This window comes from Staurois parvus, unplaced genomic scaffold (genome assembly GCF_062004578.1).
Source record: "Staurois parvus isolate SC_StPar_1 unplaced genomic scaffold, SC_StPar_1.0 ptg000890l, whole genome shotgun sequence".
Taxonomy (NCBI): Eukaryota; Metazoa; Chordata; class Amphibia; order Anura; family Ranidae; genus Staurois; species Staurois parvus.
This window is the reverse complement of record NW_028318686.1, coordinates 130,664-151,165: the sequence shown is the minus strand read 5'-3', so window position 1 is coordinate 151,165 and position 20,502 is coordinate 130,664. Positions and strand designations below refer to the sequence as shown.

At 40.9% G+C, this 20,502-nt stretch overlaps 1 protein-coding gene across 3 annotated transcripts in view; it reads left to right on the top strand.

The window, feature by feature from the left end:
• STAT1 (signal transducer and activator of transcription 1) overlaps positions 1–19,663 on the top strand; it is a 167,412-nt gene extending 147,749 nt beyond the window's left edge. For 2 of the 3 annotated variants that reach the window (XM_089656140.1, XM_089656139.1), the window contains exons 20-24: positions 8,402–8,541; positions 11,243–11,428; positions 17,171–17,246; positions 17,386–17,476; positions 18,752–19,663. In XM_089656140.1, the coding sequence (XP_089512266.1) occupies positions 8,402–8,541; positions 11,243–11,428; positions 17,171–17,246; positions 17,386–17,476; positions 18,752–18,772 (514 nt within the window). In that variant the 3' untranslated portion in view covers positions 18,773–19,663. The remainder of the gene's footprint in view (positions 1–8,401; positions 8,542–11,242; positions 11,429–17,170; positions 17,247–17,385; positions 17,477–18,751) is intronic. The other variant, XM_089656141.1, reaches the window with a different exon arrangement.
• Positions 19,664–20,502: the final 839 nt, after the last annotated feature.

The window sequence follows — 20,502 nt, the reverse complement described above, 5'->3', positions numbered from 1 at the left end:
ACATACAAGTGATCTGGACTATAAAAGCAAGGCTGAGTTACATGTGCTCCAAGAACAGGCGTTTCATCTACCTTTTTAAAGTCTAATGAACACCTCTGCATCCTCTGTACCAATTCTGTCCATTGCAGCTGACAGTGTAGTACACATGATCATGTTAGTGGTGCTTTGCATTGTGGTGTACCAATATGTATCCATCTAGTAGGATCATGCTGACTTTACCACTCCCCAACCACCTCCATTCATGTCAATGTAAAAGCACTACAAAACACAAACTTATGGCATTTACAGCAAGCCTGAGATGCAGTTGGAAATCATTTACAGGGTGCTGGGGGACAAACTCAGAAGCAATCAGGTAATGCCCAGAATGTCAATGTTAAATGATAGAATAGATTGTAACAAAGTTACATCAGCTATTTCCTGTCTGCTAGCATGGCTGTGATTAAGTTGGCTGTGCTCATACAGGCAGATGTGTAGCATTCTGAGCTGCATGATCTTTCAATCCCCAGCTACAGTGATGTTTTTAAAAAACAAAAAGCCTGGAAGGAGATCTGCAGATGCATATGGTCTATATATTGGGAGAGCATGTCTGCCAAACAGAGGCAGAATCATGAAGCAGGCTTCAATAAGGATGTTCAAAGAGCAAAAGCCTCATCGCCACATCACAAACAGTGGCAAAAATAATTATTTAATCCCCTGCAGATTTTGTACGTTTGCCCACCTACAAAGAATTGAAGGTTCTATATTTTTTATCATAGATGTATTTTAATTGACAGGGAGAGAATATCAACCAAAAATTCTGAAAAAACGCATGTTAAAAATTTTATCAATTGAGTTGCAGTTCAGTGAGTAAAATAAGTATTTGATCCCCTACCAACCAACAATAATTCTGGCTACCACAGACTGGCTATGTGCTCATGTGGTACACAGATTAATCCTGTCAATTTAAGAAGGTGCTCCTAACGACAACTCGTTATGTGTATAAAAGACATCTGTGTCTTCCATTCACACCTCACCACCATGGGCAAGACCAAAAAGCTATCAAAGGATGTCAGGGAGAAGATTGTAGACCTGCTCAAGGCTGGAATGGGCTACAACACCATCCGCAAGATGCTTGGTGAGAAGGAGACTACTGTTGGAGCAATTTTTCGCAGATGGAAGAAAATAAAAAATAACCATCAATCACCCTCAGTCTGGAGCTCCATGCAAGATTTTGCCTCATGGGGTAAGGGGATTATCAGAAAAGGGAGTTCAGCCCAGAACTACATGGAAGGAGCTTGTGAATAATCTCAAGGCAGTTGGAACCACAGTCACTAAACAAACCACTGGTAACACAATATGCCGCCAGGAATTGAAATCCTGCAGCGCCCGCAAGGTCCGCCTCCTCAAGAAGACACATGTACAGGCCTGTCTGAAGTTTGCCAAGGAACATCTGATTCAGTGAAGGATTGGAAGAAAGTGCTGTGGTCAGATGAGACCAAAATTGAGCTTCTAGACATTAACTTGACTCGCTGTATTTGGAGGAAGAAAAATGCTGACTATGACCCTAAGAACACCATCCATACAGTCAAGCACGGAGATGGAAACATTGTGTTTGGGACTGTTTCTCTGCTAAAGGTACAGGATGATTTTGCCGCATTGAGGGGCCAATGGACGGTGTGACGATCGCGGCGTCAGACCCCAGCCCTTCTTACCAAACTCGTGACCGAAGGACTAGCCAATCTAAAACCGCGCTGTCACGTGCGTAACATTGCCACGCCCAGCTGCACCCTGCACAAAGATTTTCCAGCTAATGGACCACAATCTGTGTACCATAAAAATAGATGTTGAATGTGGTGTCTGGTTTACTGTTTATCTGGAATGTCTTTGAGCTCAGTGAAGGACTTGGTTTATGGTGTTACGATATCCCAGATTGAGAAGTTAACAGACATCTAGGCACCAGCTTGGTTGGAATTTTAAAGCCCTGGAGCTCTCCCACTGAGCCTTGACTTGCCTGTGACCTCTGCCTTATCCAGACCACATGTCACTCAACAAAGAGGGGGGGGGGATTTTGAGGAAGCTGATTTGGGAGTAGAAAATGATACAAGATGGAGGCCTTTGCCAAAATGGAGGTTCACATCCATCTTTGTGTGCACAATTGCTACAGACGGGGCCATGTATTGTAAAATCTTGGATGAGAACATTCTTCCCTCAGCCAGAACACTGAAGATGGGTCGTGGATGGGTCTTCCAGCATGACAATGACCCAAAACTTACCACCAAGGAAACAAAGGAGTGGCTCAAGAAGAAGCACATTAAGGTCATGGAGTGGCCTAGCCAGTCTTTAGTTCGTAATCCTATAGAAAACTCATGGAGGGAGCTGAAACTTCGAGTTGCCAAGCAACAGCCAAGAAACCTTAAGGATGTAGAGAAGATCTGTAAAGTGGAGTGGACCAAAATCCCTCCTGAGATGTGCAAACCTGGTAACCAACTATAAGAAACGTCTTACCTTGCCAGTAAGGGTTTCTCCACCAAGCACGAAGTCATGTTTTGCTTGGGGATCAAATACTTGTTTTACTCACTGAACTGCAGCTTAATTTATAACATTTGTATCATGTGTTTTTTTCTGGATTTTTGGTTGATATTCTATCTCTATCATTTAAAATACACCTATGATAAAAAATTATAGATTCTTCATTTCTTTGTAAGTGGGCAAACATAAAATATCTGCAGGGGATCAAATAATTATTTTCCCCACTGTATGGAAGGGGCTCTCCATTTTCGGTTAGAGGGCTAGGACTTGGAATTTTTAAACCATCCTTGCATTATCTTCTTCCCCATTGGAGAATTTCAGAATTCCTGGGAGCACCAACATCTATAGCGACAAAGTCATAATTGCTTTCAGCAATGGCCATTAGCACAATCAAAAATATTTTTTGTATTTGTAGAATATAAAACCACTGCTTTTGGGGCATTTAGAAGGAATGTGCTTACCATCCAATGCACAGATTCAGTGGGCAAAGTTACTATTGTTCTCAAATTTTTTATTTCCAGCCACTGTTCCTCAGCTGCAGCATCATGATATCTTTCAGCTGGTTCCATATAGTATCGCACAATAGCATTTCATTCATGATAAAGTGAATAGTGGCTTTACCTAAAAAGAAAAAAAGTGCAGGGAGGAAAATATCCAGAAAAAAAATTTAATAATTCTTTGTTCAGCAAATCAGTTACTTTGTTGTGTGCATGTTGTAAGTACAGTTGTGCTCAAAATTTTGCACACCTTGGCAGAAATTGTGAAATGTCATTGATTGTGAAACAGAGTAATCGTGCCAAAAACTATCTTTTATTTAAATTGACACTAAACACACACTGTTTAATTAACTGTATCTCTTCTATTTCTGTATGTAGATGATGGCACTGCAATTACTTTAATGAAAAAAACATTTAAGTACCTTTTTCCTAATTGATATACAACTGTCACATGGCCCAGCTCTTTCCCAGCTTGTCTGCAGAGAAACATAAGCTTCTAGCCCTCTGTTGCTGGTCATATGTTCAAAATAAAAAAAACAGTCTTTGGAATACTGAGTAAATATAAATAAATAATATCAATAAACTTTTAAATTGGCATACAAATATATATTTGAAATCAAATTATTATGTTGTGGAAATAACATGGTGTGATTGGATTTTTGCCAGTCACAGGCTGTTAAAATCACAGGGAAGTGATTCCTCCATTAATCTGCATGTAATATCCCGCCCCCATTGTATTTAGGTGGTTAGTGGCATAGAGGAGGAGAGAGGGAGTGGGCTTTCATTTACCATTTTGTATATGCCCACATGTGGGACGCTATAGTCACATGAGCTGCTCAGATGTGATAGGGTGGAAATGCGCAGAATAGAAACTCCCTTGAAAAATTAACATGTGCAGAGTTGCCTCTACAGCTGCAAAATCTCTAGCTGAATTGGGGACATGAACAGAAGGTGGAAATAGAAAGCAGCAGAATCAACCAGGTTTTTTGCAGAATACAGAAAGCGAATCTCATAGTGACTGAGTGCATATGAACAGCATGTAATACAGCATTTACTTATAGTTTTTTATTGGTGTGGGTTTAGTGACACTTTAGGGATAGTGATCAAATGAAGCCTTTTATTATCATTTAGATGTTTGGCTCCTTTTTAAATCATAATGATAACAGAAATCACCCAAATAGCCCTGATCAAAATTTATATCCCCTGGAATGTTTGGCCTTGGTACAGACACACAAGGTGACAGACACAGGTTAAGATGGCAATTAAAGATTGATTACCTACATCTGTGGCTTTTTAAATTGCAGTTAGTGTCTGTGTATAAATAGTCAATGCGTTTGTTAGCACTCATGTGAATGTACTGAACAGGCAAGATACTGAGCCATTGGGAGTAGAAAAGAACTGTCAAAAGACTTGCGTAAGAAGGTAATGGAACATTATAAAGATGGAAAAGGATATAAAAAGATATCCAAAGCCTTGAATATGCCAGTCAGTACTGTTCAAACACTAAGACATGCAAAATTTGGGAATCTCTACACCAAGTAAAAGTCAGGTAGACCAAGGCATATTGCAGCTACAAGTGCCAGAAGAATTGTTCAGGACACAAAGAAAACCCCACAGGTAACCTAAGGAGAAATACAGACTGCTCTGGAAAAAGATGGTGTGGCTTTTTCAAGGAGCACAATACAATACTTGAACAAAAATGAGCTGCATGGTCAAGATGTCAGAAAGAAGTCTTTACTGTGCCAATGCCACAAAAAAGCCTGGCTACAATATGCCCGACAACACCTTGACACACACCACAGTTTCTGGTACACTGTAATCTGGAGTTACAAGATTAAAATAGAGCTTTATGGTCAAAACCATAAGCACAGTGTTTGGATAGGGGTTAACAAGGCCTATTACTACAAGAATACCATCCCCCTGTGAAGCATGGTGGTGGCTCACTAATGTTTTGGAGGGGCGGGGGGGATGGTACTGGCCGACAGTTTGCATTCTTCTGCATGAAAGCTGTGCATGCTCTTGGACTTTCCAGCATGACAGTGACCCTAAGCACAAGTCCAAGTTGACCCTCCAATAGTTGCAGCAGAAAAAGTTTCTGTTATGAACTACAGTTGCAGAACAAACTTATCCTCATAGTATATCCGTTTAAAAAAAAAAAAAAAAAAAAGAATATACCTGTTAATCTGCCGGAATTTTACACTCCCTAATTTTTTCGTGCAATGACATAACATGTCTACAGTATGCATTTATAAAACCATTTTGCAGAGCTATTTGTCCACTGCTGGTATATCCATTCTGTGCAATTTCAAATGCTCTCTGGCTATTTCCTGTACAAATCAAATTTTATTAATTTATAAACATTTTAGTAATTTTGGAAAATACTGTAATAAGTCCACTAGATGAAGCTGAGGTCATAGGAAATAAATAGTTATTTCCTATAATCATCAGCTAAAGCAACCAGAAGGCAAACATATTGATTTTTGTAATCTACATTTTTTTTTTGATAGCAATAGGAGAAACAAATATGGAAATAATTCTTTATTCTTACTTGTCCTGATCAAAAACAGTTGCAAGATGCACCTGTTTTTTTGAAAAACTGATGTTTCGGATACAGGGCCCACCATCCTGATAGCTGACGCTCTGATTTACTAAAGGAATAGAGCATATTTACTTTAAAAATTAATTTTCACTTATTTTAGCAAATGAGGTGTAACAAACCAAACTTGAATTTGCAAAGAGAAAATTCACGAAAGTCTCCACCAGTCTTAGAATGTTTGGAGCAAGTAGTTGTAGCTTGGAAATAATGTTGTAACAGGCTGCTGGAAGTTTTCCATGTCACCTTCCACTTGTGTCTTTTTTGTTTCTCCATTCCTGCATCATACAAGTCCACACCCACTAGCTTTGTTTACAGTCCACCTGCAAGGTCTAAAACTCAGTCTATCAAACCCTCAGACAAACCTTCCTAAGCATGAAGGCACGTCCCCCTTTTTCAGAATGGGGGGACATTTGTTAACTTTTGCAGACATTTGGACATCTTGCATCTTAGATGTCTGGATGTGGGAGGTGGTCTCAAAGGGCTGAAGATTGGAGTTTCACCCCCTGCTCCCTCCTTGGTTTGTCAACTCCAGCTTTCCTGTGTCACGCCACAGGTTAGCAGATCTCATTTAAGTCCTCTGGGTTTTTCTAAATTGAGGTCATTGACCCAGATCCTGTGGCAGAATGTTTTCAATGGTTTTACTTCAACCTGTTGACTGTTCTCAGACCCAAAGGAGGCATTCACCCCATCTTGAATCTAAAAGCAGTATGTTTTCATTCAAGCTCTTATCATGAATGGACTCCACAAGGTCAGTCATCGCCTCCTTCCACCAAGAAGACTTTCTTGCTTTGGTGGACATAAAAGTGTAGCTACATGTCTCCATCTTTACAGAGCATCAATGTTTGTTGTGGAACACCCACACTACAGGTTTTTGGCCCTAGCTTTCAGTCTCTTGTCTACACCTTGTGTGTTCACCAAAGTTTTAGCCCCAGTACTAACCCTTATGCACTCTTGTGGTATCCTCATTGTAGGATACTTAGATGACCTTCTGTTGAGGGAATAGTTGGCACAGGCTCTGCTAGACAATATGGTTTTGATTGTTCAGAAGCAACAGTGGCTCACATAGAGCCTGAACCTTCAGGTCATCGTTTGAAGTATATGGGTCTAGTCTTTGACACAGCACAGGCCAAAATGTTTCTCACACAGCAAACTTCAGACTCTCCAATCCCAGATTTAAGCCCTCTAGTCCAGTTTGCTTTTGCATGAGAGTCTTGCGTCTGATTGTAGCCTTCTTTAAGGAAGTCTTCTAGGCTTTCACCCTAGGTGTTTCTCTGTTTTCTTCCTACACCTGGATCTGGACAAGAGTTTGGCTATCAGCACTTTTAAAAATCATGTCTGCCATTTCTAGCTTGTTTCAAAGACCAATGTATTTGACCTCTCTCCTTGATTAGAGTGGAATTTCACTCCCACAGTCACCATTTACTATTTTTATCCTTATGCTGCCAGCGTTAGTAAAGGGATAGGAAAATATATCATATCATATTTACTTATTTTAAACTTTTTTTTTTTTACATTTCTTTAGTCACTTTCCAGTTTCCATACCTATTATTATTATTATTATTATTATTATTATTATACAGTATTTATATAGCGCCAAAAGGTTTGCTCAGCGCTGTACATTATAGGGGGGACAGTACATGAGACAATACAGTAACAAAACAATACACAAGGGGTTTGAGGGCCCTGCTCTTTCGAGCTTACAATCTAGGAGATTGGGATCTAGGGTTTTCTCAGCTAAGCACACCCTCCTGTCTGTTTGTCTGAACTAAGGGCAGATGAATTCCAGGAAGTAATTGCTACATGAATCAACTGCCCTTACTCAAGATAACCATGGCCAGAAATGTTAGGGGGTGTTTTTCTAAGTGATTTCTCAGCAGAATAAAGCATGGAGACATGGATGGGTGAGTTTCCTGGTAGTTTCTGCTTTTCCCCTTAACCAGAATATATTTTTTCTGTCCCTCTGTCCAGCTCCAGTTCACCAAGAGGATAGGAAATTATTTCCCTCCATTGTCTGGAAGTGGTTCAGGCTGTGATGATCTCTTAGCTACTGCTTCTTTCAGAAAGACTGATTGCCATTTTGTGATTACGGGTGGTCCCTTTAGGGGTGCACAAACTTCTTGCACCACAATCTCTACGTGGCTCAGACAACTGTCCAAGCTCAAGGCACACTACACTAGATCTATGAGTACTTGTTTGTTTGTTTTTTGTAATCAAGCATCAGTTTCCCATATTTGCAAGGCTTTCACCTAGTCTTCTATTCACTCATTTTACTAGATAGATGTTGCATGCCTCATCTGATGCGAGCCTCAGGTGTAAGGTCCTTCAGGTGCTTTCTGAGTTGCAGGCATACCCGTTATCTTTTGTTTTCTTGGGCCTGTTATGGTTTGTTTGCTGTGTTGCCTACCCCTCAGTTGTACTGCTTTTGGATATCCCAAAGGTGAATGACTTCCTATGTCCCTCAATGGATGAGAAAAAAATAAGATTTTTGTACTCACAGTAAAATGCTTACCTACCCATCTGTGTTTATGATCATGCTCTTAGTACTTCTTTACTACAAAACTGAGGCATGCTGGGAGTTAGAGGGTTCAACCAGTGCTTGCCCACAATTGTTTGAAAGTGTCAAATATTCCTGTAGGTGGCATTATAACCTAAAGACGAATGACTTTCTGTGTCGCTCAATGGACTCCTAAAGGATTGTATGGTGTGTACAAAAATCCTATATTTCCTGAACAGTTAGAATGTTTTTCTCATAGATTTGTTGGAAAACAACAATAATGCTTTCTCTTCTTGACACTTGCAGGTGTATTATGGGTTTTATCAGCAAAGAAAGAGAACGTATGCTGCTAAAAGACAAAGAACCGGGTACATTTTTATTGAGGTTTAGTGAAAGCAGTAAAGAAGGAGCCATCACCTTTACCTGGGTGGAGAGGTCACAAAATGGTAAGACGGCTGCACATTCCTAGGATGAAACCACTAATTTAACATAATTTTTACACTGCTTTGGAGGTGAAGAAGATGCTACAGCTGAAAATGAGTGGAATAAGTGAGATCATTGTATGTCAATATGGTATTTTGTAGTTAAACTGTTCAACTCTATTCAGCTGTATTTACCATTTTAGTACAGGCTTCTTATCATGACCCCCCTCATTAAGGCAGAAAATAGCAGAACAGGATAAAAAGAATAAATATTTGGCTGGACAAAGGGAGCGTCTGTTAGGCCTCTTTCACACGGGCAGTTATATTTCAGCTTTTAACTGCGGTTAAAGGACCTTACCACAGCTAAATGCAGACAATGCATCCCTATGTCTCCATTCACACACTGTATTTAGCAACGTTTTCATAGCATACGGTTTTATGAGTTTAGGAAAAATAAAGTTGACTGCGTCCAGGAGCAATATAACGCAGCTATCTGTACATAAACGCAGTTAATCGCAGTACAAAGAAAAAATAAGTAAACAGTTGCATTAGAAAAGGGAAGAATTTACTACTGCAGCTAAATGCAGCCACATTTAAACGCAGATAACCGCAATGTACAAACGCAAGTGATCTCTGTGCCAGAAGTGTTGGAATGTTCTGCATTTACAAGTGACAGAACAACTGCCCGTGTTAGAGAGGCCTAAGTGGTCTGAGCGTATTTGCACAGGATATGTTGAGCCTATGCGTGCTGCAGTGACAAGGTCACTTTCTTGTACGTTGTGTGCTAGATCTAATAAGCAGACTGTGTCGCAAACGTGCGCAACACACAGTGAAGGACGCAGACTCCATTTTGTTAAAGAGTATCAATTTCTCCCTTATTCTCCATCCCCCTCCCTTCCTGAGAGGCCCAGCGACATGTGGCCAGTATGTGTGTGAGTTAAGAATGTCACAGGAGGGTCATAGGAGCTGTAAAAGCCCCCAAGAGAGTTGGAGTCTCTCTGTACACAGAACCTGCCAATTGTGACACCTCCTAAGAGATAAGGCAAGCTTTCTCAGAAGTTGAAAGAGATTCCGACCTCATAAACCTAGCTCAGCATAGGTGATAGAATCAGATAACCTCTGTTAAAACCCTGTTTTCCCCTATGTCTCATATCTTGGAATATGAGAGACTTACATAAAAACCAGACATATCGTTAGATGGCCAATGAGCAGACGAACAGTTTGATGGGTCACTCGCCTTGGCTCAAACACACAGGAAAGCAGAAAAATAGATCTCGCGAACTGTACAGTGTACACGTTCATAATTCATATCTAAATAATTCTTAGACTTGTTTGCATAATAATCTACCCGCGGGTGGAATGTCCCTTGTGCAGATGGACAGTTATGGGCCAAAATATGAGTTATGGACGACTTTTGCTCTAGTATAGGCATCCGCCCATAACTACACGCCCTAAATGGGTTATTGGGCCTTGACTTAAGAGACACCCCCTGCTGGGGACTACAAAATAAGCTCACAGACCTAAGAGTAGGAAGTTGAAGACGTCTCCCATTTTAACACCAATACCACCTGGAGAGACCCGTGCCCTTTTGCTCTGAAATTTGGATTTGCTAACCCAGGACTTTGGCAAGTACTTTAACCCTTTAATCTCTCTCTGATATCTCTTTGCTGTGCTATGGTTCTTTGTATAATTATATATATATCTTAGTTACATCTTTTTTCTGTAAATATTTTTATTGCACCCGTTTGACCTTTTAGTAATAGATCTTTCTTTCTGAAAGTGTTGAATTGTTTCTATAGCTCTGTATTGCAATTTACGAATCCCTGCCTCTAAAGAGAACGCTACTGTGTTTGTTTAAACCTCTGTATAACCGGCCTGTGTACCATTTTATACAGACGATTTTCTCAATCATTATAGTGTTATAGCTGATAACGCCGAGTTTCCTCTTTCTCTGTACAAAAAGGAGGTGGTGGCAGTGTGAAGGGTTAACTGCGTAATTAGCCTAACCCAGTAACAATCGTCCAGGCTGCCGGTACATCGATTGTGGTCCGTTAGCTGGAAAATGGTTGTGCAGGGTGCAGCTGGGTGTGACATTGTTACGCACGTCACATCGCGGTTTTAGATCAGCTAGTCCTTCGGTCACGAGTTTGGGTGAGAAGGTCTGGGGTCTGACGCCACAATCGTGACAGACTGTGCTGTACTTTAAAGTGCATCTGTGCCCAGATTAGACTTAAAGAGCTCTTAAACAGAATGTAAAGCTGGCACATAGAGGTACCTCCCAGACTTCACTTGTGTGAAGTGGGTAAGCTCACCGATTAGTAGTCTGTATTTCCATATTAGAGCACTGCTGAGTTCCAGGACTATTAAAGAGCTCATGAAGAATTGTAAATGTGGATGCAGGCTCCTCTACGTTCCTTTACAATGTTTTATCTGTTTTTCTATGTTATTCTGACTTGTTTTAACAATCAATAACAAGTTAATTAACACTTTACTGATCAGACCTCAAATATATAAGAAAAAACTAACTTGAAGGCTATATTAACTTTAAACACACAACATGAAAGTTAATAATAATAATGTACCTGCTGGTAAACATACACTGTATATAGGTGGTTACCTCGATGTCTGGTTCAGGCATTCACTTCCTTTTTCAATACAATGGGAATAATGAGATATGCAATGATACACTATAATATTACTTTTATATCCATTCATCTAATTTCAGAGCCAGTATTTCATTCTGTGGAGCCTTATACAAAGAAGGAACTTTCTGCTGTGACATTTCCAGACATTATCCGCAACTATAAAGTAATGGCAGCTGAAAACATTCCTGAAAATCCACTAAAATTTTTACATCCAAACACACAAAAAGATGTAGCATTTGGAAGATACTACTCCAGGCCTACAGATGGTATATATGAGTATATAATATTTAGTCTTTTATTATAGAGTCTGAGCAAAAGCCCTCTCCGCCCTACTTTAACCCCCTTTGCTACTGCTTTAGGGAATGGGGGGCATGTGATCCTCTCCCCTGTGACAGTGCTCAGGCCTAGCAACCGATCGCTAGGCCTGGGCATTGTCACATGACATCTGTTTCCACTTCCACTGCTCATCGATACCATTGATTTTAGTGTCAACTGAGGAAGGAGTGATGAGGGAGTGCTGGCAAGGGTCAGGGTAAGTGGGGGAGGGGGTGGCCTTTGCAGAGATACAGTCACTTTGCTGTGCATTGCAAGGGAGTTTGTGTTTCTTTAAAGGATAAGTTCACCTTTTGGACAAAAATAATAAATGCACATTTTTTTAATAAATAAAAAAAAGTGTGCATTATTTATTATTTTTGTCCACAGGAGCATGTAAAGCATTGCACCAGCAATCAGTAGATAGCTGGTGCCATGCAGGTCTCCTGCAGACCTGTCAGAATATCTGCTTGCCGTACAGGATGTACGAGCAAGCAGATATACTGACAGGAAGCTTCAATGAACTAGCACAGCGCTCCACAGTGGTATTTCATTGAAAACTACAAGCCCACACCCGCTAAGGCTGTTAGGACTTGTAGGCATTCATTCATGGAACTCTGTGATTGAGTGATACGGCCGTGTGGGCCCATACAGCCGTACTCTATTCAAAAAGTGACAGCTTGTATGAGAACTTCTCCCCATACTGCTGTCACACGGCCGCTTTGTTTTCAGATTGGGGGAAACTTCTCCCCATACTATCTGTCAGGGAGGTGGGGAGGGGAGGAGGCATGGCTGCGGCTATGGGAACATGTTCCACCCTAAAAACAGGTGGAACATGTTCCACCCTAAAAACAGGTGGAACATGTTCCAAAGGTGAACATATTCTTTAATAATTCAATGACACTTTTCAAATATTGGAAACAATCCCTATGGGTGGCACCCCCAAAACATGCAACTCAAACAAAAGGCGATTTCAGTATATTAACATGCATATACAGCCAGTACAAAATATTTTATATGACTTATTGGGGTTGATTTACTGAAACTGGAGTGTGCAAAATCTGGTGCAGTTCTGCATAGAAACCAATTGGCTTCCAGGTTTTTATTGTCAAAACTTAATTAAACAAGCTGAAGTTAGAAGCTGATTGGCTACCATGCACAGCTGCAGCAGATTTTGCACTCCTCAATTTTATTAAATCAACCCCAGTGACCAGACAATCAGCCTTTACCCTGTAAAAAATAAAAACATAAAACCATAAAGTTCCCTAAAAGGATGTTCTCTTATATTTACCAAAATGTTTAACCTCTAGTAGTGTTTAAGTCTAATCACTGCAAATAGGAGGAAAACTGAGTTCTCAAAAGCTCAATATTATTAACTGAATATTTTATATATAGTATGCATAAGCCTGTCAAGAGCCAATTATACTACCCAAAGCTATAAACGTTTTATAATCTCACCCTTGTACATGTGGACTTTAGTTTTTTTAAGAGCGATGTGTACAGGAAGCTTTTTTTAAAGCATTGTTAAAGGAGAATTCCGTTTGCATAGACACATTGCTCCAGCTTGGACTAATGTAAGTATGCATATGTCATGCCTGTGGGATCTTTGTGCAAACAAATTAGCCATCGGTACTACAATAATCTCCGCTATTTTCCAGGTCCCATGCCAAGTGGCTTCCCTGCTGCATAGTGAACACAGGGTGTCGCTTGCTCAACATGGGCATCATTCACATTTTTCTCAATAAATCCTAGGTGTTCTCTCACTGAACAAGGTGAAGTGGCATAGCAGTGATGTCACAATCTCCACCTCATCCAATCAGAGAACACTTTGCATTCATTTAGAGATGCATGTTGTTTCGTGAATGGTGCCCTGAAGATACTGGTGATCACTGTAGTAGTGGTGACTACTATTGTGATTACCTGCTTGTATATGGCCCATGCATAATTACATTGCTCCATGTTGGACTAGTGTAACTATGAAAAAAGCCAAACCTGGAATTTAGCTTTAAAGCTTTTAGATAGCTTCAAGTAGCTTTACTTAAGCTTCTGAAGCAATCTTCATGTCCATTTTGGGGGATGTTAAACACAGATGATAATGGGAGTGCTAATTTTTACTCTGAACAAACTACCAGCAGGCTCAAGTATCAAGTTTAGAGTAGCACTGAAGCTTGCTTGAATTATAGAGTCTTCTGACTAGTCACAACATTCCCTGCACCTCATTCCCCAACAGTTATGTTTCTGAATTTTGCCACAAATGTAGAGGTGGGCAGAAAAGAGAAACAAAATAGTAACATGCTTATCACAATTTGTGAATGTTGAGGCTTAACACGGCCTAGTTGCCCTATGTATTGGGCCTAAATGAACAAGCCCTGGATAGAGACAGTTATGTGAGGAAATCAGCATTGCATAGTACAGACATCAAAAAACTTGAAAAGAAAGAGGATAAAGTCTGTGAAACTCCTCATACATTAATATTATTATACATGATTTATATAGTTCCAACAGTTTGCACAGCGCTTTACAATATAAGGGAGACAGTACAATTACAGTACATTTCAGTACAGAAGGAATAGGAGGGCCCTGCTCGTGGAGCTTACAATCTAAATGAAGGGGGAGGTGATACAAAAGGTGATAGCTGCGGGGGATGATATGGCGGAGGTGATTCAAGTACAGTTCTTAGGTGGAGGTGGGGTAGGCTTCCCTGAAAAAGTGAGTTTTCAAAGATCGCCTAAAGGCAGACAGGGTGGAGGCTAACTGGACATGCTGTGGTAGGGAGTTCCAGAGGATGGGAGAGGCTCTGGAGAAGTCCTGGAAGCGAGCGTGGGAGGAGATGAGGGAGCTAGAGAGGTGGATATCATGGGAGGAGTGGAGTGGGCGATTTTGGCGGTATCTGTGGATGAGGTCGGTGATGTAGCTAGGGGCAGTGTTGTGGATGGCTTTGTAAGCTGTGGTTAGTATTTTGAATTTTATACGTTGTGTTAGTGGAAGCCAGTGGAGGGATTGGCAGAGAGGGGCAGCAGTCGCTGATTGGTTGGTAAGGTGTATAAGTCTAGCAGCAGCATTCATAATAGACTGAAGGGGGGATAGACTGTGTAACGGTAGATCAGTGAGGAGAGAGTTGCATTAATCGAGGCGGGATATAACCAAGGCGTGGATAAGTTGTTTTGTGGTGTCATTGGTCAGGAAGGGGTGGATTTTGGAAATGATCCAGAGGTTGAGGCGGCAGGATTTAGCCAGTGAGTGGATGTGGGGCCCAAAGGAGAAGTCAGAGTCTAGGATTACGCCTAGCACCCTGGCATGAGGGGAAGGACCAGTGGTAGTGCTGTTGATCTTAATGGTAAAGTCATGAGTGGGGGATCGGGGAGGAGGAAATATTACAAGCTCAGTTTTTGAAAGATTGAGTTTAAGGTAGTGATGTGACATCCATGCTGATATGTCGCTTAGTAGATTTGTGATACGTGAGGAGATTGAGGGGGTGAGCTGGGGAGTGGAGAGATAGATCTGGGTGTCATCAGCATAGAGGTGGTATTGGAAGCCATGGGAGGTTATCAGTTGGCCCAGGGAGGGGGTATAGAGAGAGAAAAGGAGGGGCCCAAGAGCAGAACCTTGGGGTACCCCAACAGAAAGAGGAAGCGGAGTGGAGGAGGAGGAGTTTTATGTGACACTGAAAGTGCGCTGAGAAAGGTAAGTGAAGAACCAGGAGAGAGCAGAGTCACGGAGGCTGATGGAGTGGAGTTTACTGAGGAGGAGCGGGTGGTCGACTGTGTCAAAGGCAGCGGAAAGGTCAAGGTTTTAGCAGTTAGTAGGTCATTAGTGAATTTTAGTAGGGCAGTTTCTGTGGAATGTTGTGGGCGGAAGCCAGACTGTCGGGGATCAAGAAGGTTGTTGTCGGTGAGGTAACAGTTCATACGGTTGTGAACAAGGCACTCGAGAAGCTTGGAGGCAAACGGGAGCAGGGAGATGGGTCTTAAGTTATTCAAACAGGTGGAGTCCAACGAGGGTTTTTTGAGGATGGGGGTAACCAGTGCATGTTTGAGTGGGGAGGGAAAGGTGCCCATGGAGAGTGAGACGTTGAAGATGTGGGTTAGAGCGTTTAGGATAGAGCAGGAAGGAGGCTGCAACAGTCGTGAAGGGACAGGATCCAGGGAACAAGTGGTGAAGTGGGCCTTGGAAAGGAGTTCGGTAACTTCCTTGGTAGTAACAGGGTCGAAGGAGGAGAGTGTAGAGTTTGGTGTGGGGCCTGGTATGTTGGTTAGAGGAGGAAGCTTGACACTGGAGATCTCATCACGAATTGTGTCGATCTTCTTGAAGTGACTGGCAATCTCCTGTGCAGTAAGTAAGTTGGTGGGTGGAGGCAGTGGGGGGTGGAGTAAGGAATTAAGGGTAGAGAAGAGTTGACGAGGATTGGATGAGAGGGTCTTGATGAGAGTGTTTTAGTAGGTTTGCTTAGCAGCATGGAGGCTGGAGTTGTATTTGAGAAGAGCGGATTTGTAGAGGGTAAAGTTTTTCATGGATTTATTTTTACGCCATGCTCGCTCAAGAGTGCGGCTACGTCTCTTGAGACTTCTGGCGTCATCTGTTTGCCAGAGTTGTGACAGGCGAGGCCTGGTTTAGCGTCCAGGGAAGATGATACATAGTTGTTGTAGGCAGATGTGGCCAGCTCTGGGCAGGACAGGGGTGCAATTTCATCATAGAGGCGCTCAGTAGCGGAGAGGAGAAGGTCAGGGCTGAGGTGATGGAGGTTCTACAGGTAACGGTTTGCTGGTTGGAGGCATGAGGCAGGGAGAGTGTGAAGCTGATAAAGTTGTGATCAGAGAGAGGAAAAGGGGTGTTAGAGAGGTTACAGGGAGTGCATAGGTGGATGAATACAAGGTCAAGGGTGTTGCCATTGGAGTGGGTGGTGGATTGTGACCATTGTGTTAGGTTAAAAGAGAAAGTTAGGTTGAGTAGTTGAGAGGTGGCAGGGGTGTGAACATTGACTGAGATGTTAAAGTCACCGAGGATGAGGGCAGGCACCTCAGAAGAGAGAAAATATGGTAGCCATGCTGAAAAGTCATCGAGAAAGCGTGAAACTGGGCCCAGGGGCTGGTAGATGACAGCGATCCTCAAACAAACAGGAGAAAAGAGACGAATACAGTGCATTTCAAAAGAGCAGAGGGACAGAGACGGAGGGGCAGGAAGAACCTGGAACGTGCTTTGTGGGGAAAGAAGAAGTCCGACTCCGCCCCCTTTTCGTCCGCTGGGTCTGGGCGAGCGAGTCCAGAGGAGGCTGCCATGGGAGAGTGCAGCTGAGGAGACAGAGTCAGAATCCTGGAGCCAGGTTGCAGTAATAGCAAAAAGGTTGAGGCAGTGGGAGAGGAAGAGGTCATTGATAGAGAGTTTGTTAGAGGCTGAGTGGGGATTCCAGAGGGCACATAGGGGGGAGGGGTTGGTGCGTAGAAGCAGGGGAATTGAGATGAGAGAATGAGGGTTGCGGCTGCGGCCAGAGAGGGGAGGCTGCTGCTTCTGTGGGTTGGAGTTTGATGGTGGAGGGCCAGGGTTTGGGGCAATGTCTCCAGAAGTTAGTAGTAATAGGAGGATGAGGGAGGTGAGGTGGGAGCAGGATTTATATGAGGGCAAGTGCCGCAGTGCTTTTGTAGCAGTGACATTATGTGGACCATCATACATCTAAATATTGTTAATTTCTTTTATTACAGTTTCTGAACCAATGGATCTTGATGGACCTAAAGCAACAGGATATATCAAAACAGAATTAATATCAGTTTCTGAAGTGTAAGTATAGTGCTGAGTAGTTTTATATCTAAATGTATTTTTACGGCATAAACCTAATTGTTTTCTTCTTTGTTCTAACCATCCCTTCTGAAAATTAGTTAAGGCACAAAACTAATTGTTTTCATACCTTTTGTCCTAGACACCCGTCAAGACTTGCAACAGCCGATTCTCTGTTACCAATGTCTCCAGATGAATATGCTCATTTAGAAAAGCTAGTACCTGAATGTTTGGTGAGTATAAATCCAGTGCAGTTTGTAATGATAGCAGCATTGCTTTTTGCCATCTCTTGGGGTAAACCTCTGCAAGTAGGGCTATTTGTACAGGTATTAAGAGTCCACAAAGTAGTGTGAAAGTGGCTGCAACCAAATTTAATGTGCATCCAGCCTCTGAAAACACTATCAGATTATCCACAGTAATAAAACCAGTCTTAGCCTGTCCAGCTTTGTGCCAAACCCAAGAAATAGTAGTCTTTACTTAAAAAAACTGCCAACACACAGTTTCTCTCTGCAGAGCAATGTGTCCTAGGTTGGCAAGACTTAGAAATAAGAAGCTGTAATTACAGTTTTTTTTGTTTTTTTTTGTTTTTTAAAGGAAGCCAAAGCACCCTTTCCTAGCCAAAGTGGGTTTTTTTTACTTTTAAAACTTTTCCCATATTACTAAAACAATATACTGATTACTAAATAATAATATAAATATTCATGTCTGTTTGTGATTTCATTTTTTATGCATTGTTTAAAAGATTTACACATTTTTAGGCCAGTTGCAGCTAATGAGTCTGGCATGTTACACCACCCTGCTTATTTCTTATGTATGCAAATAGACATTGCACATAGTTTAATCAAGCCAGTCATTCAAGCTGTTGCTATCCACACAATTTTCCATTTGGAAATGACCACACCAAAGATATGTACAGTATTTTTTCTGTACTGATTGAAAGTAGGTAGGTGGTCTTTTTCCTTTGTTCCTTGGGGGCCCCCTCAAAGATACCAACGGTCACACCTGGACACAGCTATGAGATCTCGGAAAGTGAATGCACTCATGTCACCTCAGGTGCAATTGCAAACACTTCAGTTTTATTGGCATAACATCAGGGTTATTATACTGTAGTCTTTGGGCAAACACACCCTCAGACCATCCAATCAAATACATGTACATTTTTTTACCTTAACTCAACAATTATTTGTATGAGGTTTGCATTTTCACTCTTCTGCTTTATCTATCATGCCATACAGACCATGGCTGTAATCTGACCCAACGCCCAAGTTGTGGTTAAAACTTTTCAGAAATGAGAGTAAACCTTATGTGCTTTTTTGTAAAGTTTGCAAAAACACTCATTTCTACATGAAGCTGGCATAGACAGTTTTGTTTAGTGTGTACAAATTTCATATATATGTTAAACTAGCATCTTGTATTAGTGTATACAAAATGGATTCAGTTATATTCCATTTAATCCTTTCACTGATGTTCTAAAACAAAATTAATTTTTATCTTTCCTTCCTCAACAGATGGATTCTTACAGCAATTAAGTATCTTCAGTGGCGCCTATAACCATCCTTTGCAAGATCTTTCAGTGTCAAGTTGCTTTTTTGAAATTATGTTATTGTAAGCTGTGTCCACGTGGATATTTATTTCATCATTAACCTTTTTTTATAATCAGTATGGTATTATCCTGCTGGTAATGAGAAATGTGAATATACATGCCAGGCCTGTAATTCCATGATAACTGAGGACATCTGGGAGAATAGTTCTATTACCGTTCTATTACCACCTCTTTCTCCTATACTTCTAGTGGCCTATAGGTGGCTTCTGGTATTGTAGGCAGAAGGGTGCATTTGTTATTGGATTGCATATGTAATCTGTTAATATTCAGCCATGTTTTGTGTTACTCTAGTCTAGGGGTTCATGATTGATGGTTAGAACTATATGGTTCATGTTTCGCTGTCACTAATGTTACTCTGTTGAAATGTTAGCCTTCTAAAATTACTGTTTTAGGAGCAATGTGTAGGTTGGTGTGACATCATACATTAGTGCATATTGCTTAAGAATCAGGCACAGAGGTTGCAATTGCAAAGCCTCATATCTTAAGTATAAGATGCCTTAGATGAAAGGTTTCAACTCGTGTATTAAATGCATTTAAAAAAAAAAATCAGTATTTAATGTGTAGAATACATCTTCATCATGGAAATGTAAAGAAAGGTGCATTTTAAAAACACATTAGCTCCTTTAATATGTCCAATCCAATCAAACTGTTTTGAAAATATAATCTACATATTATCTCCTGCAGTCATTTTGGGGCTGCAATGCCATAATGCAGGGTCTTCAAATCTGCTGCTTCCTGATAATGTTCAGCATGAAAAAAGTTTTCTGCATTTAGATTTAAATAAAGGCATCCTTGCATCTCTTTAGATGTGACTGTACACTGATGTGTCTGCTCGTGTGTGTGCATGTATTCTGTCTATTCAGTTCCTTTTGTACATGATTGCATGCACTTCAGTGATGGTATAAGCTGTACAGAAACCTTAGTTTTGTCATTGTTTTTACTGAATCCGTTATAAGGCATGACATAATTATGCACTTGTTCTTTAACCACTTCCAGTCTGGACACTTTTACCCCCTTCCTGTCCAGGACAATTTTCAGCTTTCAGCGCTATCACACTTTGAATGACAATTGCGCAGTCATGTACCCATATGAATTTTTTAGCATTTTTTTGAGACAGATAAAGCTTTATTTTGGTGGTATTTATTCACCACTGGGATTTCATTTTTTTTTTGCTATGTAAATTAAAAAGTCCAAAAAGTTTGAAAAAAAGTGTTTTTCTTATGATGAAATACTATTTATTTGCAAAATTTTATAATTCTTGGCCAAAATGTATTCCGTTATATTTTTAGTAAAGAAAAAAAATAACCCAAATTAGTTAAAAAAAAAAAAAATAATAATATAAAAATTTTTTTAATAAAATGTAAAAACAAATGTTTAAAAATTATAATTTTTGGTTATACATACTGTCACCCTAGCAGTACAGTGTCACCATGGTGACACTGTACTACTTGTGGGGGGTGATGAAGTTTTTGTTTTTTTTTCTTTACACTGATTGCTTTTACACACATAAAGGATGTAAAAGCAATCATTTCTCATTCTCTCTAGCTGCATTCTTGCAGCCATTGAGAACTACTGAGTGAGCTGTGATTGGTCACAGCTTTTCACATGGTACAAGGCTGTTGTGAATAGCCTTGTACCATGTGACCTCTGTGATCA